This window comes from Penicillium digitatum, chromosome 1, assembly GCF_016767815.1.
Source record: "Penicillium digitatum chromosome 1, complete sequence".
In the NCBI taxonomy this organism is placed as follows: Eukaryota; Fungi; Ascomycota; class Eurotiomycetes; order Eurotiales; family Aspergillaceae; genus Penicillium; species Penicillium digitatum.
This window is the reverse complement of record NC_089384.1, coordinates 6,162,818-6,190,596: the sequence shown is the minus strand read 5'-3', so window position 1 is coordinate 6,190,596 and position 27,779 is coordinate 6,162,818. Positions and strand designations below refer to the sequence as shown.

At 49.8% G+C, this 27,779-nt stretch overlaps 9 protein-coding genes across 9 annotated transcripts; 4 read left to right on the top strand and 5 right to left on the bottom strand.

Moving 5' to 3' along the window:
- Positions 1-423: 423 nt before the first annotated feature.
- On the bottom strand, positions 424-1,409 carry Pdw03_4460 (60S ribosomal protein uL13; the record flags this gene model as incomplete). Its single annotated transcript, XM_014675639.1, has 4 exons — positions 424-562; positions 638-950; positions 1,161-1,296; positions 1,389-1,409. The coding sequence occupies 4 exons, from the start codon at positions 1,407-1,409 to the stop codon at positions 424-426; spliced, it is 609 nt and encodes a 202-aa protein (XP_014531125.1).
- Positions 1,410-4,440: 3,031 nt separating this feature from the next.
- Positions 4,441-4,954, bottom strand: Pdw03_4459 (uncharacterized protein; the record flags this gene model as incomplete). Its single annotated transcript, XM_066100752.1, has 4 exons — positions 4,441-4,565; positions 4,657-4,677; positions 4,743-4,777; positions 4,869-4,954. The coding sequence occupies 4 exons, from the start codon at positions 4,952-4,954 to the stop codon at positions 4,441-4,443; spliced, it is 267 nt and encodes an 88-aa protein (XP_065956152.1).
- A 2,021-nt stretch (positions 4,955-6,975) lies between these two features.
- On the top strand, positions 6,976-8,586 carry Pdw03_4458 (Heat shock protein DnaJ, N-terminal; the record flags this gene model as incomplete). Its single annotated transcript, XM_066100751.1, has 3 exons — positions 6,976-7,393; positions 7,450-7,519; positions 7,602-8,586. 3 exons carry the CDS (start codon positions 6,976-6,978, stop codon positions 8,584-8,586), a joined length of 1,473 nt encoding a protein of 490 aa, XP_065956151.1.
- Positions 8,587-10,690: 2,104 nt separating this feature from the next.
- Pdw03_4457 (uncharacterized protein) lies at positions 10,691-11,200 on the top strand (the record flags this gene model as incomplete). Its single annotated transcript, XM_066100750.1, has 2 exons — positions 10,691-10,925; positions 10,977-11,200. 2 exons carry the CDS (start codon positions 10,691-10,693, stop codon positions 11,198-11,200), a joined length of 459 nt encoding a protein of 152 aa, XP_065956150.1.
- Positions 11,201-12,385: 1,185 nt separating this feature from the next.
- Pdw03_4456 (Sterol o-acyltransferase (APE2), putative) lies at positions 12,386-14,308 on the bottom strand (the record flags this gene model as incomplete). The annotated part of the gene is made up of 6 exons (XM_014675643.1): positions 12,386-12,412; positions 12,486-12,527; positions 12,585-12,840; positions 12,900-13,607; positions 13,663-14,106; positions 14,178-14,308. 6 exons carry the CDS (start codon positions 14,306-14,308, stop codon positions 12,386-12,388), a joined length of 1,608 nt encoding a protein of 535 aa, XP_014531129.1.
- A 945-nt stretch (positions 14,309-15,253) lies between these two features.
- On the top strand, positions 15,254-18,055 carry Pdw03_4455 (AP-1 adaptor complex subunit gamma, putative; the record flags this gene model as incomplete). Its single annotated transcript, XM_014675644.1, has 5 exons — positions 15,254-15,263; positions 15,334-15,457; positions 15,516-15,704; positions 15,757-17,884; positions 17,960-18,055. 5 exons carry the CDS (start codon positions 15,254-15,256, stop codon positions 18,053-18,055), a joined length of 2,547 nt encoding a protein of 848 aa, XP_014531130.1.
- A 593-nt stretch (positions 18,056-18,648) lies between these two features.
- Positions 18,649-20,166, bottom strand: Pdw03_4454 (Nucleotide-sugar transporter; the record flags this gene model as incomplete). Its single annotated transcript, XM_014675645.2, has 4 exons — positions 18,649-18,922; positions 18,985-19,869; positions 19,946-20,022; positions 20,083-20,166. 4 exons carry the CDS (start codon positions 20,164-20,166, stop codon positions 18,649-18,651), a joined length of 1,320 nt encoding a protein of 439 aa, XP_014531131.2.
- A 1,009-nt stretch (positions 20,167-21,175) lies between these two features.
- Positions 21,176-21,580, top strand: Pdw03_4453 (Peptidoglycan-binding Lysin subgroup; the record flags this gene model as incomplete). The annotated part of the gene is made up of 1 exon (XM_014675647.2): positions 21,176-21,580. One exon carries the CDS (start codon positions 21,176-21,178, stop codon positions 21,578-21,580), a length of 405 nt encoding a protein of 134 aa, XP_014531133.2.
- Positions 21,581-22,950: 1,370 nt separating this feature from the next.
- Pdw03_4452 (UAA transporter) lies at positions 22,951-27,532 on the bottom strand (the record flags this gene model as incomplete). The annotated part of the gene is made up of 3 exons (XM_014675648.2): positions 22,951-24,297; positions 24,352-27,241; positions 27,318-27,532. The coding sequence occupies 3 exons, from the start codon at positions 27,530-27,532 to the stop codon at positions 22,951-22,953; spliced, it is 4,452 nt and encodes a 1,483-aa protein (XP_014531134.2).
- Positions 27,533-27,779: the final 247 nt, after the last annotated feature.

The window sequence follows — 27,779 nt, the reverse complement described above, 5'->3', positions numbered from 1 at the left end:
ACAGATATACATGGGGAAGTGTGGGGATAGATGTAGGCAAGACATATCCCATATGAATGACCGTTAGTCAAAAGGGCTACCGAGTGGATAATGGTATACGTCAAAGCATTTTTTGATCATAAGAATAATGTTGAACTCTTGAAAATTGTCTCTTTGGATTAAACCGCCACGGCGCGAGTCAACGGCCAGCTATGTTGAACCATTCATCCCAATCGACTCCGTTTTTTCGACTTTTGGCAAATTTCGAATACCCCAGTCCCCGAGCAGTCATGTGCGTCACAGAGAGTGGTATTCATGAGTTAGGGAACCGGGCCGCAGACAAAGGTTGGTCGGCTTGCCATTCAAATTCGCTGGAAAAAAAACCGTCCGCGATTCCATCCCAGAACCATCGCTCGACACAACAACCAGCCACGCTAAAGGTATCTAGTAGCCAAACTGAGCAAGCTGGGTCTTGGTCTTGCTGTCCACGTTCGCTCCCTGCTCGGCCTTGGCAAGGACACGGCGAGCGGCCTTCTTGCGCTCGTAGTAGGCCTTGCTCTTGACCTTTCTGCGCTCCTCGAGTCTGTAAAAAATTGTTAGGATCTGCCAGTTGACCCAATAGACCACATTCAGGTGATATATTAGAGATTTTGCATACCTGGAAACAACATCCTGGTACTTCCAGCCAACCTCGTGGCTGAGACGGCCGACGGTGCAGTACTTGCGACCGGGGCGGAGACGCAGGACACGGAGAGCCTGGGGAACAACGACACGCTTCTTCTTGTCGTAGGGAGGGGGAATACCCTCGAAGACCTTGAGGCGCTCCAGAGCGGCGGCACCACGGGCGGTCTTGTGGGGCATCATGCCGCGGATGGCCTTGTAGAGGATACGGGAAGGAGCGCGGAAGTGGAAGGGACCACCACGGGTGGGGTTGAAACGAGTCATCTTGCGAAGGTAGGCGTGGTACTTGACTGTACGGCGGAGTTTCGAGTCAGCTTTCTATTACCAAGATTGTAGTGCATTTTTCCTCCAAAAGTTGGTCAAACTGCTGTGAACGGAACTGCCAAGTGGTTTCGAGTTTCGGGTGCATTCGGTCGTTTCTTTCCTCCACAATGCTTCCCACAGTTCCCAAGTTCACACAAAACGCATAGGAAATACATTCGAAAAGGGATTGAACGTACGCTTCGCGCGGAAGAACTCGCCGGAGATGTTGAGAGCCTCACATCTCACGACGACGATCTTCTGACCGTTGAGCAGCTGCTTGGCGACAGTGCTGGCCAGACGACCGAGGAGGTGTCCTTTGCCGTCGATGACGACCTATTTCCAAACAATTCAAGTCAGCGACGGATTCGATATGCATATTCTAGGATCGAGAGCGACGGCATTCAAGTCGTTGGGTATAAACGCACCACTGATTCGAAGGAGGACATCCTGGTGATCTAATGTCCCGTGGGATGGATGTTGTCGGCGGTTGTTGTCGTGGGTGTCAAGTCGACGCACACAACGAAGTCGGATGGCTCGATGAGAATGGGCTAAGCGAGGGTCCGCTCACTTTGTGTTAATGGCGAGGGTCGCAGCCCTAAGCCTGACCAATCATGTGCTATGTAATCACGTGGTTTGTCTTTTCGCAAATCCGCTCGATATTGTATTACGTAATAATTCTATTTCATGTTGTGCGTCAAGGTGGTTCTGTGCTCTGTGTGCCGTTAGGGCATCAGCCTAGGGCTGACATACCCTGTTCTAGAAGGCATTGTAAGATCGACTGATAATCTCAAGGTTGCGAGGAACGGGGGGTTGAAGACCTTGATACCTAAAATTTTATTGTTCGGTACAAACCTTTGACAACATATGACCATGTACAAGTAGTAGTATGGAGTTCCATTCTCTTCCACGTAACCCTCCCCCTGTTGTAGAGAAGCATGTCTTATCGTCCGTCCTCTTCGATACCAGATCTATGATCTAGGCAACTTCAGGTTGGGTCCGATTCCGATGACTAATACATCCTTGAACCCGTCCACGGTCGGGCCATTGTATTTTTCCCTTCAAAGAACCTCCTCGCAGGAAGAACATAAGCATCGAGACTTCTCATTCGACCTCCAACTTATCTCATTTGTCTGCGATTCCAGAATACACCAACTATCCAACTTAATGTCCCCTGAAGATTTCATTACACCTTGAGGCAAGGGTTTTCTTCATACTCAGGTTCTGCTACGAAAAACACATTTCGTCTGCGTCTCAGATACACGCGGATACACTCCCTCCGAAGCGGGCTTAAAACTACCCAACCACTAGGAGGGGAAGTCCTAATTCATGCCGGCAATTTGACAACGATTGGAAGCCTAAAAGAGCTGCGTAGCAAAATGGATTGGATCTGCAGGGCCGACTTTGAGATCAAAAATCAAAGTTGGTGTTCAGTCCTGCAATTTGTTGTTCACGCGCCTGAGTCACATTTGGTTCATGTCGGGCATTAATGAAGGTCACATCTTCACTGCTCACCCAAGTGCTTCATTTTATCAGCAGGAAAAGGTCAACACAACGGCCCTAACCTTTTGAACAGGCAACCACGATGTCACCTTGGACCAACATTCTGCAGAGAGCATCGACAAAGCTTTCATGGCCAACAACTCGAAAATCGACATCACTGCCTAAAACTTGTCACGAAGTCGCCTTCAATCATTCTACTTCGCCATGAGCCCGCCCTGATTCGCTTGACGCAAATGAACGGACCAACTACAGTGTTTAGAATCTTTGGTTCACCGTGCTCTTAATTCCAAGAAAACTGGGCATTCGGACACGAATCAAGTGATGCTGCTGCGCCGTGAGGTCAGATATCAATTGACAAATACAATGTCGTCACGCATACGCCACCACGATCTTGCTGCAACCAGAAGCTGAACAAAATGCCCATTGGGAGTGTTGCGCTTCCTAGTGCGTTGAACCTTGTTAGGCCGCACTTAGCTGTTTGCGGCCATGTGCATGAATGGCGAGGGTACGAACGAGTTCGCTAGTGAGGCAAGCTTGTCAACACAGAAACATGAACATAGCCAGAATTTCAGTCGGCTGAAGACATCACTCGGGGCATTCTACTATCCGTGGGCAGCAAGAAACAGACCTTTGTCGACTTGACTGGTAAACAGGATATTCGACTAGACAACGAGGGATTTTCGCGCCTAGTGCCACAACGGCATAATCTAGCAAAGGCTTAACTGATATCAACAGTCTCGCCAGGGTCAGAGTCATCTGCTGGAATTCCTACAAAGGCAAGTCCACGGAACTTGCAGAGTCCTGCCTCCAGTAGCCATGGTTTTGAATACGTCTGAATACGTCTAGCAAACACTAAGAAAGGAGACCTGTATTGTCAACGCCGCTGCTGTGTCCACTCGCTGGCCACACAAGGGGATCAAACGGTTCAATTCGCCGATTGTGGTTGACCTTGAACTTTCGGTGTGGCAGGATAATAACGTAGTTGCGAAGGGGTGAGTGTGTTTCCTCATGGAATCAAGCAACTTTTTGAAATTGCAATTTTTGGCCCCATCGATCGTAACGGCAATCTTCCCTTTGTTTGCTCTGGTCGTGCATAGTGGCTTGATGTTACGTTTTTCCTTCTCCCTTGGACATATAGTGACCTTCTGGGCTTTGGTCCTGTTGACGCCGGTGGTTGGACGCCTTGATGATTCACGGTTTCTAATACTGGTCGCCTAGTGACTTGATGCATGAACCCTGGTGCTGTTAGACTATCTACATTTACAATATTTCTTAAACTGTGCACCACATTGGCCTCGAGCGTGGTAGGTGAACCCGTCTACGCAACTCGATCATCACCTCCGTGCTCTGTACGGAACACCGTAGGGAGACTTATAACAGATTCTAATCTTCTAATCTTCGTCATTTTCATGGAAAGAGGAAATAAAAGACGTTCCCGCGTTTCGCTCTCTTCTCAAACTGCACAAACACCGGACTACCCCTCTTGTCTCATGTATACCCCGCATGCAATGTACAAACCCATCTGACCGATCGCAATCACATCAAGCCACACGTGCCTGTGACATCACAACTCATTCTCTTGATTATCATCACCGTAAGTTCCCAGGCAGTACGGCGTTAAAAATGTCATCTGCAACGTGGATCTTCCCAAAACTCAAAGCTTCCAGAAACCGCAGCGCTTCCAAACGACCCAACAGTCGCCCAGATCTAGCCTGCAAAGAGGAAAAGTTGAGCCAACCAATCATTGGCTCTTCCCGGTCTCTCTTGGGTACCCGATCTAACCATGCACAGCCGATTATGGATCAGTCAAGGGAAGTTGGGAGTTTGTGTTTGTTTTCGGTTCTTCAGCGGGGATTCGGGACTGTCTCGCAAGACTTGCTGCTTATGCCAGTGCACGCCTTTCTAGAAGGCGTTGAGTGGCTGGACGGAGTGAGTGGTCTGGCCACACTACCCCATACAAGGTAACAATATAATGCTCTAGAATAGTAGAAAATGCAGTGGGACCACCGCAACATTGGGCGGCATCTCAATCCCTGCGCATACAACATACCGCTTTCGATGCTGAGATGCAAAATTCGGCCCAATACTTCGGAGGTCCCACCCTATTGTTGCATGAGAGGCTATTACACGATATCATTTTTGCAGGTCACCTGCATTACATCTGCATTCCTGTTTCCCGGGTGGCAGACCTACAAGCGTTTCGAGCCAAGGCATCTATAGTGTATGTTAGTACGTCCCAGTAGTCTATGTACACAAATCGCCATTTGTAGCTTGCTTACCTGGTGATCCGTCCCGTTCCGACTCCTCGATGTTACTATTGTTTCAACTATACTGTAATCATCTAACACATCAAACACACACACTGTCTCCTCTGGCTCCCAACATCCAATCCTGAATTCACCGACCTCGGCTTAAGTGGGGTTGCGTGACTGTCAGGGAAGAGGGGTAGCTGTAGATCAGGGTTTAAGCACGTAAGGTTACAACCCTGCATTTCAGAGGGAGCCTTTGTGTGACCTCACGAGCACTGCTGATGGGATCGGTGGATTATGGATTCGGCCGGTGTACTTCGTAGTCGGGTTGGAAAGAGCGAGAGGCCGTGTGGTCTAGTGCCATCCCTATCTGCGGATAAAATCGACCCCAGACCGAGGGGAAAGTATACTACAATCACTATCTTTATCATACAAGAAATTGTCAAATGATAAAGTCAGGGAGATACAACGACTCAGGTCTATTAGAGTGCACGATTTGAGTGGATCGTAGGCAATCCTCGCCTTGAGACATGGGACACCTTAAGCCCTCAATCGAAAGATACCTGCTATTCTCCGTGAAATGGAGAGTATTTAGGCAACAGCTGTAGTCATACAGAGTCGTAAGAGAAAATGGTGGTAGTGCTGACACAGCGTCACGTCGCTCATCATTTGCAACTTTTCCCATAAACTTGTTCTGATCGGGCCTGGCACACGCATCAGCTCCGTTCAGCATCGGTCTGCATAATTCCTGCGCTGAGCGGACCGTAGTACTGGGTCCAGATGACTTGGAGCCAATGGATAGACCGGAACGTCCGAGACGGAAGGAGCACGGAGGACTCCGTCCAACGTACTCCGTAGTTTCATCATGATAGTCTACTCCGTACAAAGTACTCCGTACCGATTAAATGGTTGGAAGATACGTAGTCGTGAGTGGAGGTATTTTAGCAAAGACACGTTGTATAATGGGGCCGGTGTGGGACCTGTGCCAGCTGTGCCAGTGGTTTTAACTTGGGAGAGTATTGTGTGCTCAATGACTAATCATCCCAGGTGCTTCGTATTCCGTAGGATCTAGAGAGTGCCAGGAATGCTACAGAGCATTAAAAAGCTCCCTTCGTATTGAATTTTTGAGAATCACAGATTGGATGTTGAAACTGGAGAATCGATTCCTTCGAACTACACAGCGTATTCTTCAGAGAAGGATATCCAAGGCCTACGGAACCATTCGGGAAGACAAGGACAATATCATGGGCCAAGTCAGGCACTAGTTTTCTTTGGTTCAAAGGTTCATCGAGAGTCCTCCGTATATCGACAACGGATATGGTAGACGTTCCAAGTTAAACAAGCGAGTTCCATATTACTAACTGGGGTTTCTGGGAAACGAAAAAAAAACCCCAAAAAAGTTACAAAGCGCAAGTACTCCGTAGTGAGGCGAGCGAACCTAAAAAGGCCAAAAACTCGCAGGTACAGCGATAGGAAAGTTGGGGATATGCAGGAGAGACTGAATCGAGAAGAGGTAGGAAAAAGGTAGCGTCTGTTGTCGTGACGATTTCAATAGAGGGGACCGGGTCCCTTTGGAATGGAGGGATCATGGTCCTCGTGTTAATTGATTGACCCACCGTGCATAGGCCAAACGTTCGGGTGAGGCTTTCATAGGCAGGAATTTGAACAAATCGGATGAAGGGCTCAGACCAATGATGACCAGGGTAAGCCAAGAGTCTTGAATTGTTGTACAACATACGGAGTAGATTGATGTCAATGAAGAGAAGAGGGGATAGAATAACAGGTTGGGCCATCTGGCTTTGAACGTCTTGATAAGATCCATCTGTTTTTCGAGGTCCTTTTGACTCTCTAGCGATATTACACACTAAATTCCCCTTCGATTTGTGGCGCAGTCACTCGCCCCCTGGCATTTTTCGGTTGGCTCGGAGTCTGAGAATAAGACGGCAACTCTGACAGCTGATTCACTGTTCATTGTCCCATCTAGGTCTTTTGGGGGGGTGGTTTTCTGGTCGGACAAATTTTCACGACAAATCAGCCATCTTGTTGACTATTCCCTTTTACTTCTTGCTACATTGCAAATCATCTCCAGTTCATTCTGGATCGGTGTGGAATCTTTGCTACGTCAACGTCAGGTTGTTGACATTCCACATCTCCACCGCCTCTTTCCCCTCTCCCTCTCTCTCTCTCTCTCACTCTCACTCTCACTTTTTATCTTCTTTCATCCCCATTCAATTCAGGGCATTGAAACGAAACTTTGCCCATGATGTCCTCACCACCAGACATAGACCCATATGCAGTACTTGGTGTCGCCAAGGAGGCCACCATCCCTGAAATTAGGGCAGCTTACCGAAAGCGGGTTCTCAAATGCCATCCTGACAAGGTTCAAGATGAGTCGCAGCGGATTGCCGCCCAAGATGAATTCCAGAAAGTCCAACAAGCCTATGAACTTCTCTCAGACGATGTCCGACGGACTAAATATGACCAAAAAGTCAAGATAGCCGAGTTGAAGCGTGAATTGCTGGAACGCAGACGAACAGACCCCACATACAACTCGTCGCGAGGAAGTGGACCCGGCAATCGTGAATTCCGCAATGGCCACATCGTGGAGGAGAGAGTCCCGATGGAAGTCTTCTTTGAGGAGACAATGCGATTCACGGACGAACCACGGTCCATGTCATCTCGTAAGTGTGAAGAGTATGGCGTGCGCACAAAGGCGAAACCGACAGAAGAGAAAAAGGCTCGAGCACCGAGCATGTTTTACCAAGCGAACGAAATGCGGGAAACGGCCAAGGCAACACATTCCGACCGTGCGAAGACGCGTGATCAGGAGCGACGACGACAGACCGAGGCAAAGTCCGAAGTAAAGCACAGTACCTTTGAATCCTATAGAGTATCCGACGAGGAGGCATCCGATTCCAGCGCTTCTCGTTATGTTCACATGAAACGAACGTCAACAACGCCCCGCCGAGAGCATGATTCGCGATCGCGACCATTGGACTCCTCTCATCGCCATGAGCGCCGCTACGACGAGGATGGCAATGTTGCCGATCACTGGCAATCCAAGTTCGATAGTCAGTGCTTCAATGCAGAAGATTATATCGCACGCAAAGCCCAGAGTTCCAAGTCTCCACGACGTTACCATGGTCTTGACTCGGCGGAACCAGAGTTGTCCAACTCGCGATCCACGGGACGGTCCACCCGCTCCCGCCGTCGTTCTTCGTCACGCGACAATTCCTATGAGCATCTTGAGTCCACCCGAACCTTCGAGGTCAAGCCGCCCAAGATGCAACCCTCCGTAACCTCCCCGGGTATCAAGGCGTCTCTCCGCCCTTCATTCCTCAACACCCGCTCCGCAACCACCTCTGGCTTCACCCGCCCGAAGCGGGAGAGTCGCGACTCAACTCTACACGAAATGGCCCACGAGCCACTGCCATCGCGAACCTCCCAAATGCGTGATCGCAACGATTCGGGTTATTCCAGTTCCAGTACCCCTGAAATGCTGCCCAAGACCTCAACCCGCTACAAGATCGCCAAGGAACAAGACCACGTCGTCGTAGAACCAAAATCATCTAAGTACCGCTCGGCGAGATCCCCTGACCGCGATCGCGTACCTTCTACACGACAGACTCTCAAGCGAAGCAGTACCTATCAGACCTACGCCACGGAAGACTTGCCTAGGGTTGAGACTCGGTCTGCGCGCCCTTCTCCTCGCTCTCACCCGGATGTCGAATATGTCGCCCGCCCGAAGGAGAAAGACATCAAGTACTCCCGGACATACAAGCCAGATGACGTTAGTTACTCGCCGAGACGCACCCATTATTACGAGGAGGAAATTCGCCCTCCTGCTGTGGCGAGACGCCAGTCCGCCTATTAATTCAATCAGCCATGAAACATGATTACATACTACAATTCACGCCTCCAATACGCTTCACCGTTTGCGTTTTGAACAGAACGAATTTTTTTCAGTCTCATTAAGGAGTTGGGGCGTTTCCAATTCTTCGCCTTTCGCACATGCGTCGCCTGTTACACTGCGCATTGGGTCTATTTTTTTGGACCTCGGGTTCCATGCGTGTCACCTGGTCTACTTATCCCTGCGTAGTTGGGGCGAGAGACCATGACTGGAGTTGTATCTTTGTCAGTGGCGGCGGCGCAGTAGCGCGGGTGTGGGGGTAGATAGTGTGTTGCATCTATCTTGCCCCAAATCCAGCACTTGTGGCGTACGAAATTGTCTTGTCGGTTCCTACTTGCTACTGACTACCGTTTTTTTTTTTCCCTACCATACTTCTTTTTTTTCCTCATCTTTTTTCCCTCTTTTTTGATTCCATACGTTGTTACCCCCGGGATATTTCCAGATACCCCGTGGACTATCTTGTTGGAGAAATCCAATTTAACGAATCACGCTTTTTTTACATGATTTGATATGCCACAACCTTGATCCTTTGTTGGTTTCTCTGGTTCTGTTTTTATGCCGAGTAAGACGGATATGTGGGTTGGGTTGGGTCACAGAAAGTGGCGGGGAAAGCCTCATAAGTTTGTGTACGGTGATTGGATTTTCTAAGAATAGATCGTTGATGTACTTAGGCTTACGGTTTGATCGGTTCTCGGAAATGTTTAGATGACTGCAAAAACTAACCTGTTTTACTATTGGGGGCTGATCAACCTTGTTGGACTGTCAAGGTTCGAGGCTCAGACGAATTTGATTGCCGTTCCCCTTAGGAACCAACTCAACATCAGAAGCTTTCATTCCATTCATCCTTGTCTGTTTGAGAGTCACAGGGGCTAATACACGTTCATAGGAGTTTTCTTTTTCTCAGCATGATCCACTCTCAAGGTTGGCCTGGACGGAGGATGGATGGCACTCACACTCAATTTGCTGAGCGCTAAGACCGAGCTTGAAGCGTATTGATGCATTGCATTGCTGTTACACCCTCCTCATCATGGCATAAATCGACTTGGGGTGACACACTTTCTGTGGACAGGAGAAGCTTTCTCCTCAAGGCCAGTAGGCCAACGCAGAAAGTTGAGCCGTATGTGTTGCAGATTTGTACGTCTTACATACTCATGTCTATGAATTTGGCAACAACGATAGAAGCCTCGGGAAAGATGATCCAACATCCTACCGGGCTTAGCCTCAAGCTTGGTCTATGCAAAGTTGAATCTTTACTTGAGCATCAACACTTTGAATGCAGGCCTAATAAGCAAGAATAACAAGGATTGCTCACTTCCATTTCGGGACCCTGTTGCCTTTCTCTCTCAAAAATCAATCTCCACCATTTTGAATAAAAGAAGATTGTTCGATTTTGATTTCAAGATCAATCAGACTGTGCACAGCGAAAGAAGATGCCTGCCCTACCCGAAAGCGTTCAACGAACGTAAGACCAGAGAAGAATGCCCGTACAACGGTGGACATATTATTTAGGCATATCTCAGCATGTTGAACTTCATTCAAGATCCTTCACACTCATGCGGTCATTAGCTTCGGCGAATTTCCCACCAGGTAGGTGTTCGGTCACAGCATAAGTAGAGAGCCAGGTCTACACCACTAGCGTTTGGCAATTTTTTTAGACCCATGGCCTAAGCCCTAAGCCCTAAACTACATGTGGTGCTAAGTCATACAATGTACTAGCTCCCACTAAATTCTACTGGGGTAGAATGTCGTCGAGGAACCTCTTTAGATGTGATGGCATTAGAAAAGTTGATGAGTATCTGACTTTGGCGAGTGTTCTGAGTGAGAATGACACAAATTGAGAGAGTGGGGAAAGGATAGGCTTGAGTCCCATGAACGACTAACCGGATAGATCAGTTTCCACGACCCGTCTGAGAGCGCATATGTACCGTCACGAATCGACTTCGGGCTTCTGACCCGAGTTGGGGTTGCGCACGGACATACGCCACGAAGCGCAGTGCGCCACTGTGGGTTCGACGGGTATCTGCAGATCCCTCACGGTCTCGGATGTTGCCCTCGCAGGGGCTCTAACATGCTTGCAGTGTTTGAGAATGCGTGGTGCTACCACAACCTCATAAACATCGGCAACGTTCATCCTAACCAGCTCAACAACACACGCAGAGATAATATCGGAGATCCCAAGAAACCAAAGCACGACGACCTAGACCGCCCGGGTCACATCGCACGAGCAGAGCAAGTCAATCACACAGCCGCAACTGGGCATATGCTGGAGGTTCAATCAGGAACTGCATCGGTATCAGAAAAAGGTGCTAGCTGAAGACATCAAGCAACTTGCCCACGGACTGAAGTGAGCCTAGACATTCAAAGGATTTTCTATCGCCCCTGTCGCGCACGGGTAGCTCTTCGCTTCAGTGCATCCGGCTCCGATGAGGCGTTTGCAAAGATTCCAACTACTCAATTCCAACAAGCAGGCTACAAGGAAGATCAAAGCTCTCACCAGAGCATCCTTCATGGCAGATTTCGTATCGTGGCATTCGTGCTAGCTATCAAAGAGCAAAGTGTCCCCGATCTGTTTAAATGAGCCAATCGGATGTTCTCGGGACTCACTTTCACGATGCTTGGGTAGATTGTTCAAAGGGTACGACAGCCTTTCTACCATGCCGAAGCACTTGGTTGTTTATAATATAGAGCATCTAATTCTCATTTGTGGACAAGAGCACAAGCCAAATTGCCAGACGTTCCGAAATGGAAAGTTTGGCCAAGTACCGAGCGACGTGATGTGCAGTGTATCAGACTACTTATAACAATGTAATCTCTGCTCATACTTCTGACTCCACTAGTCCACTCTCCGCTCTGTTGGTCTGAGTGTCGGAATTTCCTCGGCAATGGCAGCAACAGGGATGACCTTCTGGCGAAGACGCACGCCCAAGTTGGATTTAGCTGATGGGTTGACAAAAGTTGATGCGCATGCGTTTCTCTGCAGAGAAGCAAAGAAGCCTTCTTGCAGCGATGTGCCTAAGCCCCAGAGGATGGGAGCCGTGCAGACTGGGGTTGAGCCTAATTATGAACATCATAATGTTCCTTTCACATCGAACTTCAACACAAACCGGCTGTATCAAACGTATTGATGAATGAACTTTCCTTTGCTGACGCATCATGGTAGACTGACCTGCATTCGGAGGCCTTTTCTTATGCGATTCTCCTGGGTGTGCAGGTAGCCTCGGCTTTTTATCTCCCACATTCCGAGGCAACAAATCAAGAAGAACAGATTCACTTGTCTAATCCACACCGGGCCTCGTGGACTTGTTCTCTGCCGACAGAGCAATTTTCTGGGCCTGGAGTGATGAGAACAGATTCTCATGGCCGAGGGTCCATATTTTCAAGGGGTCAATGAATCGACCAATTCCCCTCAAGGTGGCTGGACAAGGCTATACACCTAATGATCAGCTTCTAGAATAATATCCAATGTTACTCATGTGGGGCCCAATTTATCTCAGACTACCCAAGTCCTACCTCGTAAAGGATAGAGACCACATAAACAGCCGGCTTTTCTTTTTTTTAACGGCGGTACAAGTGGTATACTTAGTTGTAGGTAATATTAATATCAAATCGCACTATTAAGACAAAGATAACCAAGGCTATGTACAAAGAAGAGAGACACCCAAGAATGGTATCAAAGATTTATAGCAAGACGCCAGGATTCTATGCTTTCCTTGGCCCGTTTTCCAGCTCGCCGTGTCTAGGCGCATGCGCACCGAATTTCCGTTTAAACAAGGACGTATAATGCACACATCTGGGAGTAAGATCATGGTTAGAACCAACTGCATTTGGATGTTGCACGTTCAGAGTGAGGATGTAGAGCTTACCATGGACAGACCCAAGATCATTGAGAACCAGAAGAAAGCATTCTAGGAAGTAAGTCAGTGAGAACCGCAAGATATCAAATCAACCAAACAACCGCTTACGTTGAGAATTTTCCGGCCACGGAAAAAGCGAGACTTTTGAATCGCAACAATAGGCAGCTGAAGCATCATAGCCATGAACCCGTATCCCCGAAGCTTCTTGGTGATGCAACTCATGACTAGCTCGTGGAAGATAGAGCTAACCAGGAATGTAATAACCATAGCCACCGGTTGGGAGAATTTACATCGGGAGGGCCAGTAGACGTGGCGGAAGAGGAAGTGGTGGACAGGGACGTTCCACTCGCGGGAAAATTCCAACCTAAGCAAAAATTGGTCAATTAAATTACCCGAGCATTGAGAACTGCAATTTCGACTTACCAATCGCAGGAATTCCACCAGTCTGCGTAGAAATGACGATCGGCGAACCGAGTCAGCTCTGCGAATGCACCTAGTACGTATTCGAAGATGACGAGGAACACCAGCAGGAAGATGATAGTGAAGGGAAAGAGGAGCATGCTAATGGTTTCGGCAAGGACGAGAGCCTTGTCTGTGATTTTGGAGACGAGCCGGAGTTGGGCGCTGGCCTCTGCCAACACGGGGACGACGAATTCCTCGCTTGTCAGGGTGAGCAAGAAGATGCAACCAAATACAGCGGCGGCCTTCCGGCCGATTTCCGACCAACGTCGCTCCTTTCGTCGGGGATACTCTAGCTCATAGCAAAGGGTCGGACAAAAGATGAAGTCAGCATAGTTTCCAATGTGCAGGTTCTGCGGGTATGAGATGTTGCCCAGCGAGGAGGTCAACTCCGTGGCTAGATCTTCGCGCAGCCTCTCTAAGGGCTCTGCGGACTGGTCTTTATCGTGCTGCTTCATTGACGGCCGACGTCGGTGCACTTCCGGGTAGTGGATAGCAGTTGGAGGCTCCGGCGTCTTTGGGTCTGGCTGGTCGAGGGAGGCAAGGCGGCACTCTGTGACGCTGAGATGCCCATTGTAGAAAGCGTATGAATGCAATTTCATTAGAATGGTCAGAGTGTGCAGCGTAAAGAACACCTGCGCAGTCCAAGTCCATTGCATCATGAAGGGCCAGCTGTTGGTCTTGTTAGCCCTCCGAGTTCCAGCGTTCAAACAAGTCACAAACTCACTTTATCCATAAAACCAGCCAAAAGGCCTCACCCAAGCTTTGTGCTATCATACCTCCGCGCGACCATCGCAGCCACTGCGGACCATCCCGCCACAGCCGGTGCATAGGGAGGACGAGCCCTGAACTTATCACCATGGCTGCATCACTGAGGCCCATCCCCCACACATTGGCCTTCAAGAGACTCCAAACGCGCACTTGCAGGGGGTATCCAGTATCTTTGATATTGCGCAAGATGCTAGTCCCGACCATGATGGCCAAGCCAATCCAAAAGAGAGTAAAGAACCCTCGGAAGTTATGATAGTCGCTATCGGGATCGAAATGTGACACGCGAGGCACGTATTCTATAGAATAAAACAGGCGATTGCGGGCGCGGACTTGCTTCCTCGCGGACGAGATCGAATGCGCGGACGGGGGAGCATCTTCGGAAACAGGGGTTGAGCGGCCACTACGGATGCGAGAACCAGGTTAGCTATTGCCTGGAACTCGGTGCAGTCGTGCAAATTGAGGATATTTCACCTTATATCCTGAGCTAGTTTATCTAGTGGAAGAGGGGGAGGGAGAGCCACGCCGGGCTTTCCATCAGGTTGTGTCGGCACGGCGCGCGGCCGCAGATTCGCAGATTCATTCTGGGAGATGGCGGTAGACATCCTATATGGACACAATTGCAGACTCAGTGGGGTTGCACATTGAAGATGTAGAGACAGAAACTTGGAAATCCCCAAGACTGTGTAGGGGTCAGCTCTATTTGAACTTATTTGGACTCGAAACTCGAAACCAAAAATTACGGAATCACGGGCCACTACGTCAGACTCTGCCTTGGCACAATATAACTGTGCTAGTTATGCACATTGTGCAAGGCCTATACATGCAGCCCTGGATGCTAGACAGATATAGATAGAGACGTAACTATTGAGTTGCTGACAAGTTCACATGTCATTACATCTTTATCATACTTGACATCATAGGTTTGCGGCAAGCAGGCATTTTACACTTCAGATCCTTTAAATTCCCAAGTTGTATCTCGGTATTTCCATGGCTGTAATTTCCATACCTTTCACTAATAGTGACTGAACACAGGTTTCTGTACCCCTGGCCGCATACCCCTATCATTGCTTAATATACTTGGTACTTCGTACGGAGTTCTGTCGATCAAAAATCCCCCATGAATTCAAATTTAGCACGGCGCAGGCCTCCCGCTTTAGGTAGGCGGTACAAATCTAAAAATGGCGGTTGAGCTAAGTGGGGCTTGTAGGGGGCGTGTGTCAACTGACCACTCCGTAGAATGTCATTTTTTTGCCTCAGGTGTCTGTCCAAAGGCGGTGTAACTGAAATGGTCTCGAAAAGTCAGGTGATCCAGGGTAGTCAAGCTAGTCCTCTTCCATACTAGTGCCCCATGCCAAGATGCCAGGTCGACTGCCATTAGGAATCATAATACAACAGTCCAGACCTCCAGACCAACAGCCTTGATACTTCTTTTGTTTCTTTGGTTTTATGAGCGCAGCTCTTGGTTCATCTACTTGCATCTGAATTTGTCCCTTCTTCTCCATTGAATATATCCCCTCCTCGCCCCGCCGGGGGTCCCTCTGGCCGCCATGTCTTCCCGTAAGTGCTGCCCGCCGCCCCTCCTCTCCCCTGAGATGCATTCTGATCATGCAATCCAATCTGTCTACAGTCAAGCAATTCATCCGTAATGTCCGATCAGCAAAGACCATCGCCGATGAACGTGCAGTCATCCAAAAAGAAAGCGCCGCTATTCGCGCCTCGTTTCGAGAAGAGAGTCATGACTCCGGCATTCGGTTAGCTCCAGCATCCACTTCAATCGATTATCCGGTCAAAGTCTCTAACAAATGACAGGAGAAATAATGTCGCCAAGCTTTTGTATCTGTTTACTCTCGGAGAACGGACTCACTTCGGCCAAATCGAATGTCTGAAACTACTCGCCTCACACCGATTCGCCGACAAGCGGTTGGGGTATCTGGGGACCATGCTATTGCTAGATGAGAACCAAGAAGTGCTGACGCTTGTGACCAATTCTTTGAAAAAGTAAGTATCACTGGTAGTTGACTTGGCCGACGCTGGGCTTACTCAAATGCAGTGACCTTAACCACTCCAACCAATACATCGTCGGTCTCGCTCTGTGTACCCTCGGAAACATTGCCTCGGTGGAAATGTCTCGTGATCTGTTCCCCGAAGTTGAAGCCCTTATGTCGACCGCCAACCCGTATATTCGACGGAAAGCAGCGATCTGTGCCATGCGGATATGTCGCAAGGTTCCAGACCTACACGAGCACTTCCTCGAGAAAGCTAAAAATCTTTTGTCGGACCGAAATCATGGTGTTCTTCTCTGTGGGTTGACGCTAGCGATTGATCTATGTGAAGCGGAAGAAGAGGATGAGGAAGAAGGAGGACCAGTGGGCGTGATCGAAATGTTCCGGCCGTTGGCCGGAGGCCTGGTTCGCGCTTTGAAGGGGCTGACAACCTCTGGGTACGCCCCCGAGCATGATGTGTCCGGTATCACAGATCCTTTCCTTCAAGTTAAGATCCTTCGGTTCCTGCGTGTGTTGGGTCGGGGAGATGTGGCCACCAGCGAATTGATCAACGACATCCTTGCCCAGGTGGCCACCAACACGGATTCCTCAAAGAACGTCGGCAACTCTATTCTGTATGAGGCCGTTCTGACGATTTTGGACATTGAAGCCGACTCTGGCCTACGGGTGCTGGGCGTCAACATTCTCGGTAAATTCCTGGCTAATAAGGACAATAATATCCGCTATGTTGCGTTGAACACTCTGAATAAGGTTGTCGCAATTGAACCAAATGCAGTGCAGAGACATCGCAACACGATCTTGGAATGCCTGCGGGATCCTGATATTAGCATTCGCAGGCGAGCGCTCGATCTCAGCTTCATGTTGATCAACGAGGATAATGTGCGTGTGCTAGTGCGGGAACTGCTGGCCTTCCTGGAAGTGGCCGACAATGAATTCAAGTCCGTAATGACGACACAGATAGGCATCGCGGCCGATCGGTTCGCACCTAATAAACGCTGGCACATGGACACCATTCTGCGGGTTCTCAAGCTGGCTGGGAACTACGTCAAAGAACAGATTTTGTCCTCATTTGTCCGTCTCATTGCGACCACTCCTGATCTGCAGACCTACGCGGTACAAAAGCTTTACTCGTCATTGAAGGAGGATATCTCACAAGAGGGTCTCACACTGGCTGCGACATGGACCATTGGTGAATATGCCGATAGCCTTCTCCAGGGTGGCCAATACGAGGAAGAGGAACTGGTCAAGGAGGTTCGGGAGAGTGATCTTGTTGACCTCTTCACCAACATTCTCAACAGCACCTACGCCTCCCAGATTGCTGTCGAATATATCATCACTGCATCCATGAAGCTTACTGTGCGCATGTCGGATCCCGCTCAAATTGAACGCCTACGCCGTTTACTTTCCAGCCGAACTGCGGACCTGAGTGTAGAAATTCAACAGCGTGCCGTTGAATACACCAACCTTTTCGGCTACGATCAAATCCGCCGTGGCGTGCTTGAGCGGATGCCGGCGCCTGAGATCCGCGAGGAACAACGAGTGCTTGGTGCTGCACCCGCTACTAAGAAACGTCAGAGTAAGCTTCTCCGTGGGAAGTCGACGACAAAGGTCGCCAAACCGGCAGAGCATGACCTACTTCTTGACCTGGTTGGCGGATCCGATGCCCCTATTACGAGCCCTGCCTCGAACGGATCGAACACCGCCGATCTGCTGGCAGATATACTTGGTGGAGACTCGGGCATGTCATCTCCCTCGCCGGGGCCTGCAGGCCAGAAAAGCGCCATCATGGACCTGTTTGGCTCCAACGGCCCTTCGCCATCCCCTCAGCCTACACAACCCACATCTGCCTCTATAGATCTGCTCGGTACAGGAGGCATGGGTACCTCTGCGCCTTCGCTCTCCACCTCGCCCGCACCTGTCACTGCTTCGACCCCTGCACACACCGTGCTCAACAAGGACGGTCTCGTCCTTACCTTGCAGGTGCAGCGAAGCGGCAAAAATGCTCAGATACTGGCCCGCTTCCGCAACGACTCCAACTTCGACCGATTTACTAATGTCGGTTTGCAAGCTGCCGTGCCAAAGAGCCAGCGGTTGCAGCTGAGCGCAATCAGCAAGGCTGATCTGGAGTCCGGCGACGAGAGCACACAATCAATGCGCGTGGCCGCTTTGAATGGGGTATGTCCAGTTTCTCCTTCCAATTCTACTCTTTTGCTTGTTTTTAGGCCTCAAATCTAACACCAGTTTCTCCAGAATCTTCCTGCCAAACTTCGTCTCCGTCTTCGTGTTACTTCCGCCCGCGGCGGTGGAACCCCCGCCACCGACCAAGTGGACTGGTCCGAGCCATAGGTCCAATCGGTGGCAGAGATGCTAAAAATTTCATCCGAACGAACGTTTAATTTTCCCATGAACAGTTAAATCCAGTTTTATACACCCCGTTCTCTGCGCCTTTCTCGCTTTGCGGCTACTATCTAGACTATTGTTATGTCATTAATTTCCTTCTCTTGTACTTCGTTAAACTACTAGGGGGGAGGGATCTTTCTTATTGTACTTGCTTCTGATGAGTCTACGTAATCAATGGCCCATCTTAGAGCTGTACCATTATTTGGTTCCTACATGACTAGTAGATGTCAAAGTGCATTGTTGCAACAGTTGTGACAGATCCAAAAACACAACCCGAAATTAATTAGGCAAGGCTCTATACCTTTAAAAAGAGAATTCCGATCACCTACAGCCTCCGCAAGAAAAGACCGAAAGTCAGCTTTAAATCAAAAAGATGAAAACAATTCAACCCCACTGCAGAGCACAAAGAAATGCAAGGTCGTATAGTTCATCCAAGATCCAAGGCGTAAGCCCAATCAACTAGGCAAGACCGGAAGATACCAAGACGCCAGAATGGTCTATGAGATGGAAAGACAGTCCAAAACAAGTAGCCAAGCTAATCAGATGTGTTCAATGGGGCCCTCGGGAAGCAGCACCTCCCCCTCTCTCCGGTCACGGGGCAAACAAGCCTTGAGCGGAGGGCGAACGATGTCATTGAACATAAAAGTTCCATAGACAAGAAGCGCGAAGCCGGCAACCTGGAGCCATTTGAAAGTTTCCCAGCCGAGTCCAAGCGAGACAAGCCAGATAAAGAGCGTGCGGCAGGTGTCGATTGTGCTGCGAGATGTAGCAGAGACATTTCGCGTGACAGACAGACCAAAGAAGTTGAAGCCACTAAAACAAACGTCAGATGCGAGGACGGGACACGGGACTTGAGAAGCAAGACAAAGACATACCCGATACTAATCATGATGAACACACTGGATATGGCAACAGCACGGTTATTGAGAACTTCGTGCAATCCCTGCTTAATATCAAAGTAGCCATATCGGCCGGCATCGGTCCGTCCAACAATAAGATACATGATCGCCATGCCGGCGACAGTGACCAAAAAGCCAAACACGCCTTCCCAACCCACGACATGGATCGGTTCCATGGCATAGTTCTCCAGAATCCACTCCTCTAGCACAAACTGTGTGGCCGTGAAGATCTGCGCTGCAGCAATAAGCAGCACACCAATGATAGCCCGAACAGCCTCGGGGGTCCGAGCGACATCACGCGCCTGCATAAGCACATGCGAGGCCACATCGGAAGCACTCCCATCCTGGGTGATTTCGTGGCCTGACTCACCACTGAATAGAGCTCCAGAAAGACCCACAATAGCCACACCGAGAACGACAATGAACAGTGCGCTCCACTGGTATAGATGAAGCCTGCGGCGGAGGAAGAGGACACTGAACAGGCCAACAAAGAGAACGAGTGCTCCCCGGGTCATTTGGTAAATACTCGCTGCCACAAAGAGAAGACCCACGTTCATGAGAGTTGTGCCGGCGATATCGCAGCTCGATGGCGCTGCAAGAAGTAGGATCTTCCATCCGCAGAGTGGGATACGACCGTCATCTTCGGGCAGAGGCTTTGGGTATCTGCTGTCACTGCCGAGTTCCCCGGCTGTGTGGTCATCTTCATGATCGAGGCCTTCGCCATCGCCATTAATCTGGTGATATCCGCCGGTCAGAAGGGGCGAAGGGCCACTGGATAGGCGTGGTGCAATGAATTGGCGGTAGAGGAAAGTTAATCCGACAACTAGCCAACAGCCCATTTCACCCATAAACATTACAGCTCTTTTTATTAACGCATGATGTCAGCATAAATCGCTAGTATTGCAAAGCTGTATGATCATCAAGAGGTGAATCCTACGTTTGAATAACAGGCTGCTCGAACAGCTTCCGTTGACTGGGGTCTGGGGATTCGCAGTTCCGCACACATTGCATGTCCTGTTCGATAAGCGACAATTAATTCGTGTTTCTTTGTAGCTCTCTGAATCGAGGACGAACCTGGTACTTGTTAAGAATAGTGTTGCATACCCCGGTCACGAGCATCATCGTGACCAGGAGAGGAATAAGGGCGGTATTTGCCATCTTGTCCCACCGCAACTGGTTGATGAAAGTTCCTCCAAGTGTTGGGAAGGAGATGAAGTGATCAAAGGGCTGAGGAGACAAAGCGGAGGTGAGCTTATCGGCTGATAACAATTTGTCATAGTCCCCTTGGAAAGATACCCGTCGACACTTTGGGCTTCACATTTGACTTCTACATTCAACGTATGTATGGAGTAGGAAATTTTTGAGATATGTACTCTCAGAGATATCCCTATTTACTTGATTCCCTCTTCTTCATAACTTTCCCTTTCTATTCAAGTGCTCAGCCATCGCCGCCTTTTGCTCGAGTATAGCATCCCTCTCTTGCGCTGGTCATTACATAAGCAGACTGACGTGGATCTATGGATCCTCCGCAAGTGTCCAGGTAGCAACAGTACTTGAACTGTGATTGATCGGGTCTTAAGGGAGCTCAATTCCGATGCTTGCAGACTCCGTGAAGTCTAGCCCAATGTGGCTCTGGCAAGTACCTGCCAACTTTTTCTTCATTTCTAGCACAGTTGCTCCAAAGGAGCAGTCGAACCATGCATGGCTGAGTAACATTAGTAACCTGGTACTTGGTTTGCAAGAAAGGTGAATAGGGGTACGGTGCAAACACAGCTAATGTTTCTAAGAATCTGACCCTACACATTTACAAAGAAGTGGCTCGGTGACCAACGTTCCCCTCGATGGAGTAGACAAAGTTTTCATGGAACTACCAGGGCAGGTCATGCAGTGAGCAGCGAGAAGACAAAGAAAGCATCGAGAGTGTCAGTCTTTGAATGCAACAGTTTTCTGAAATTTGTTCCAGGAGTACGCTAATGACCCTGGAAGACCATCATAGTTCTTTCATAGAGTGCTTGCCCATCCTAGGCAATATCATACTCAATCATGTATCTATCATCGACAGTCTGGGGCATTTTCCCTTTTTGAACAGAGAAAAGTAGACCCTTCTTCCTATAAAAAAAAATTGAAGAAGAAAAGCCGACTGCGCTCTCATACAGTTCTACCAATTATGGGATACTTCCGCCTTGGTAACTTCTTTGCTCTCATCGGCATCCTTTTGATTGGTCCGGCAGCAATATCAGGTGCAGCTATTCCCATTGTGCCTCAAGCAGATAGTAACGGTATCTGTTACAAAGATGTTGTCCAGGCTGCCGAAACATGTTCTGTGATTGCTCAAGCACACTCCATCACCACGGCTGATATTGAAACCTACAACACTCGAGGCTGGGCATGGATTGGATGCGGACAGATACCGCAGGGCGACTTTATCTGCCTTAGTACTGGAGAACCCCCAATGCCAGTTACACTTCCAAATGCTGTTTGTAGCCACCAGGTGCCTGGAACACCGCGCCCCAACATCTGGTCTGAACTGGGGTCTTTGAATCCGTGTCTGGAAAATGAATGCGTAAGTTGAGAGCTTGAAACCTTTTCTCTCTGAGCTCAAAATCTAGCCTAGTAATAGTCTTCTTTTTCGGTTCTTTGTGGAACCACTTCGGACTTTTGCACTTCTGCGGCCCATGTTACTACGGCATTGTCTATACCCACCAGTACCCAGCCCAGTACAATGACAGTCACATCTACTAGCGCAGCTCAACCTCTTCAGAAATTTTTGCCTAGAAGAGAGACCCCAAGGTCAAACACCACGACCACTAGGACTACGTCGACCAAATCATTCCTAACAAACACGAGCACTAGCACCAGCACCAGCAAAACAAAGACTGTTAATCCATGGTTACTCACAGTGTACACCATGAAGGGCTGCACAGGCGACTACTACGTACTCCAAGAATACAATGTGGGCTACTCGAATACCTGCCTGAACCTGCATGGAGGTCTAAGCAGCCAATACACAGAGACGGGTGTCTCCTGCAAATGGTTTACAAACGGCGGCAACTTCAGCACTAAATGTGATGCCGGTGCCCTCGAGAGACCTCAGTCTTGGACAGTAGAGGCCGGTATCTGCGCTGTTTACAGTGTTGAAGCTTGTAAAGCTGATCTGTATTCTAATGCTTTTACCCCTGTGCCTAAGCATCCTTGTCAGAATCCGGGCAAATTTGATATACCGAAATTACTTTCTATGAATGTTGTACTGAGGGTTGAGGTCGAGGGCTTTTGTTGAGATGTCTTGCTTTCTAGCCTTTTTAGGCTTTGATTCATGTTTATTTACAAATGTAGTTCTGTATGATCGTCATGTTGGTAACATTGCCTCGGGCTGCGATTAGCACCAAAGGTCTTGCATTCTGCGAAATATCCTACAAGTCCGCATGTCTTTCTTTGCTTCTTTTTGATTCCTTTTCGGCAGTCAACAATCGTTCACTAGACCCTGATTTATCACTGTGATGACTCTGGGCAGCTCACCGAGTCTGAGTCCGAATCTAGGTGCTGAAATTTACCTGGTGAGCCTCACTCTGGCCGCCTTCATGAGAAGCGGCGGCAGCTAAGATAGGAATGCCCCGGTAGAGGAAGTATGGTACGTAGAGCTACATGAGTATGTATAAGATTCAGCGTTTCCAAAACTTCGAGATAAATAGCCCGGTGAAGAGCCTAGGCCCGGTTTTTCCCCCCTCCAAACGCCATCGCTGAGGCCAAGGGACAACACAAAAGTCCAAAAATAATTAGAAACCAGAAGGTGGATTTCCAAGGATCATAACAAATTAAAACGCATCACTCCTGAGCCATATATACGCTGGAAACAAACCGCCGAATTGAAATTTTTCATAAACTCAGTCCATTTTCCATGTAGGACTAGCGATGTGTACATGCTCTCAATACAAACCAGGAGTTTCACTTTGGCATGGGAATGCGAATGCCTTCTCTCTTGTAACGCGCAACAGCATCCCAGTCAACCTCAAGCTGGCCCATGGGTCCGATGCACTTGACCTGGATCTCAGGCGGAATGCGCAACCACTCCGCAGTCCTTGCAATTGAGTCTTCGTCCCAAGGTTCATAAAACTTCTCCAAGAAAGCAGCCTCCTCGGCCTCATCTGGAGGAGTCAGACTAGCAAAGGCAGCCCAGTCGTCATCCACCGGAGTAGCTTCGTTGATATCGAAGTCCTCGAGCGAATCATAGCCCAGGTGAGGCAGGTCCTTGCTCGTGAGATTTGAAAATGTATCATGGATTGTGTCAAGCGAGAGGGGACACTCTGCCCAGGGATCCTTTATGTCGCTATCCTCCAGTTTGATAACATCCTTCTTTCCGTCCTTGTCAGCGGGCTTCATTCCTTTGACAGAAGATAATTGCGGAGTGAGCAGCTGAGTTGATGCTGCAGCAGGGGACGCAGTCTTGGCTCCGAATTGGCTAGTGACCCTGGCCATGGGGGTGTTGTTGGCAATGAGAGGGGTAGCATTACTTTGTTTCGTGGGAGACGCTGCTGCACTGAGCTTGGAGGAGGAAGGCACTGGTCCGAGTGTGGCCATCTGCTGGGTTTCCATTTTATCATTGGGGTCCAGTCCAAGACCCATCGAGATACTTTGATGGTAATATTTGAGATGATCCTCGATTATCTCTTCCTGCTCGGGTTGATGGCTTTCTTCAACATGCTTGTCCAAGACGGCCTGCGTAGGGAATCCTTGGTAGTGGTGTTGGCACTCAACCACGCTGCATTTGAAAGCACCTGCCATAGCTGCCGCATTGGATGTGGCATCCGCCACCGCCTTGTTGTATTTTGCCGCTGCGCCAGGAGCTACAGTTGCTTGAATTGGGGAGGATGCCACGCCATGAGACTGCTTTCGCTTTTTGGGAGGAGGGAGTTTAAGATTCTCGGGGGCAAGTCCACCTGGGGCATACTGAGGAACGCCCCTGGGAGATGGAGCCGCGAAAGGTGCAGCTGAGGCATTTGCAACAGACTGGCTAGAGGCGCGACGGGCTCGTTGTAGGGCCTCTTCCTGTGCCTGCAACTGCTGCAAGTTGGTCGCGTTCAATGCTGGCATATTGCCTTGCATTGCCTGGGTGTTGGAGCTAGGAGGTTGGGGGGCGTTAGGGCGCTGGCCTTGCTGCATGCGAGAAATCATCACTGCGAACAACTTCCGCATGAAAAGGATAGCACCAGTGAGATAATCGGGAGTAACTGTGAAATGTTCATTTACTACCCAATCCTGCGAGGGCTTGAACTGCCTCATCAATTGGATACGCTAAGTGAGATCAGATTAGTATATGAACGCTTGTTGTATCAAAGGGGAGCTTACCATGGCGAGAAGATTCTTCACATTCTTCTCCTGGCCTTGCATCTTTGCAAACCACTGTACAAGGGCGTCTAAGCGACCGAGAACATCCAAGGCTTCGCGCAGTTGTTTGGCCATAGCGGCCTTCTGCTCTGGCGAGACAGGCATGGGCTTTGCGGGTGGAGCATTCTTAGCAATGTCATTATACACCTCCATTACCTGCGGTGGTAGGTTCCTGTTCCATGCCTCGTCGGCGGCAGCTCTGCTGAGCACCTGACCCCGATTTTGAGACTGTTGTCTCCGCATGTGTGCCTCCACTTGGGCTCGCTGTTGAGGAGTCATTTGCGCAAGCTGTTCCTGCGTGAGCGGGATACCTGGCCGTTGAGGGGCCGACCCTGGGGCGCCTGGAGCTGCCACAGGCTGGCTCATCTGGGGTGTAGCTGTGGGTCGAGCCTCTGTTAAATCATCTGTGCCGGGTCTCTTCTTTGAGGCCTGCTTCCCGGTAGTAATCTTAGCGCCTTTGGCCGCAGCCCCACTTTGGGGCTTTGCGCTCGCCGCTTGGGGGGTCGATTGCGGGGCTTGGGGATGTTGTTGCTTGATTTGCGGGACAGGCGGTGCTGCCGGGACCAGAGGTTGTGCCGCCGGTTGGCTGAGCTGGACAGGCTGTGTGTTTCCTTCAAGTTGCATTGCTCGGTTCTGTGCAACCTGCATCATCTGCTTTTGGCGGTTTCGGTACAGAATATCTCGAATCTGCTCGTCGGTGAAGTTTGACGCCTGGTGTCCAAGCTTTTGACGAGCCATTTGGATATCTTGGGCAGAGATTGGCCGCATGGATGCCATGTTGATAGCACTTTGTTGTTGGCCAGGAGGGATGCCTGGCATGTTCGTAAACGGAGCCTGAGTGCTTTGGAATGGAGTTGATGCTGAGCCCTGGCCATTTTGGTTGACTTGACTTGTAGAAGCTGATATCAGTTGACCAAGATGAAGCTTTTGAAGCATCATGAGGCGCGGGAGATCATTTGGGCTTGCAACTTGAGGGTTCGAACTTGCCCATTGCTTGAGTTGACCCCACAATTTGATGTTGTTGGGAACTTGCATTGAGGTGCCATTCATGTTCAGAATAGACGGTGGGAAAGACATGCGGTCCATTTGCTTGACCTGCTCAGGAGTCATTTCCACGACATTGTTTTGCTGCCGCAGCATATGGAGCTTATAACCCTCATTCGAGCGTTGTTGACGTTGCTGCTGGGTCATTTGCTGGCCTTGAGGTATTCCTCCCGAGTTCAAATCCTGTGGGGCACTCATGGAGCCTCTCATCATGGCGTTGACCATCTGGTTATTCATCATGGATTGGGCTTGACCTGGTTGAGGTTGCGGCTGCTGGCCGGGGTTTGCTCGAGCAAGGCTATTGAGAGCGGCACGACGTTGCTGTATGATGAAACTCCGAGCCTGCTCCGGGGGCATGCGAGCGAGTTGTTCCTGGAAATGAGGCGGGATGTTGGAAGGAATTTGGAGTGGACCTTGCATCGCAGCTTGTCCTGCAACGCCAGCCGGATGCTGGCCCATGTTCGCAGGTCGGGACGGTGGTCTGGCTTGAGCAGGCACCTGGACCGGAGACATCTGACCCGGAGCCATGGGTTGATTCAGCATTGGCATGACGGGGCTCTGCCCGTTCAGTTGTGGCTGTGATTGGGGGTTTGTTTGACCACCATGACCCGACATCGCCATCTGGGCCTTCTGGGCCGCTTGTGCACGCGCCTGAGCCTGGGATTGAGCCTGAGACTGTTGTGCCTGGAACTGCATTCGATCCTGGGGAGTATTAGACCCACCCTGCATATGCTGCTGGGCAAGGAATTGAGCCTGAGCGTTTGCATTATTGGCGTTCATGGTTGCCTGGCCATTCTGGCCCATCTGCTGTGGGAACATGTTGTTGTTATTCGGAAATGGGGCCTGATTCATTTGGGAAGAGCTGGCAGGAACAACTAGTTGGCCAGCCTCCTGTGAGCGCAGGCCATCTGCTTGCTGTCCTTGGATGTTTTCCACGTTGCCAATGAAGTTTTGAGGTTCCATGGCCTGACCGGGATTTCCGGGAAATGCAGAATTTCGTTGAAGGTTTAACATGCTTTGAAGCATCTGTCGTTGGTGCTGAGCATTCATCATGGGATCACCCATCATGTTACCAAGCGCATCCACTCCAGCATTTGGCGCACGTCCTCCCATCTCCAGACGAGCGCGGCGATGGCGCCTGATTTGGTTAAGGGCCTGAGAGCGGAAAAAATAGGTCATTGGCTCAAGGTTTTTCCGTGCCAGATATTGGCGTTGTTCGGGTGTCATGTTAGACAAATTCAACTTGATCTTCTCCATATCTTCTGGATTGGTTTTATTCAACATCTCGTTTGCCAGTCGAGAGACGTGGTCGAGGTCTTGGGCTGAAAGCGTGCTGAGGTCGTCAACCATCGGAATCCCATTGCCAGGGCGCTGTTGAGACCGCTGCTGCTGCTGCTGCTGCTGTTGATGCTGTTGATGCTGTTGTTGCTGTTGCTGTTGGAGCATCGCCTGCGACTGCTGTTGCTGTCGCTGCATTGCTGCCTGTTGGTTCTGTCCATTCATTCCCATTGCCATCTGCTGTTGGCCGGGAACCGGGGACCCCTGCATGCTCTGATTGATGTGCTGCGGAAAAGTGCCTGGAATCTGATTTTGTCCCGCACCCGTCTGGGGCATCATTCCACTTTGGTAAGCGACCGCGGCCTGTCTCTCTCGGGTATTTCTGATATGAAGAAGCTTTTCGGTGCATTCCTTCTCGTATTCGATCTTCTCGTTGGCTTTGGTGAAGGCTTTTAATTCGAAACTCATGGCCGCCTGGGCCGCTTGGTGGAGATCGATGCGTGGTTGGATCAAACGGAGAGAGGTGATCCTAATTCATCCAAAGGTTAGACCAGAACAGACAATTGCGCAAAGACAGTTTTTTGCAGGTAGAAAATGCAACTTGCATTTGATAAACATTTGTCGCCCGAGTCTTGATGAGGACTTCTGCCTTCCAACCTCCAAATGGTCCCTGGTTTTGCAACATTTGCGCAACATAGGTCATCATAGCTTGCACACTGTCATTCTTCGGGACCTGCATGTTTGCGTTCATCCTCATCGCGGTATTCGGGGCTGGCCGGCCAGGCCCCGCGCCCTGGTTAGGGAACTCTCCGGGATTCATAGCGGACACCCCATCAACGGGGGATCAATGGGTAATCCGCGAAGAGGTTTCTTGAAGGTTAGCATTCGCTGGAGTACCATGTGCAACAGTGAAGATGTCGCAAGCTTAGTGATGAAGACGCAAGGAAGTAGTTTAACACGGGTCGCCGATCAGCGGGAGGGGAAAAAAAAAAGGTAATCAGGTGCTGGTGTGGAACCGTGATTCGAGTCGATCAGGGAGGGTGGGGATGGGTTGAAAATGGACGAAA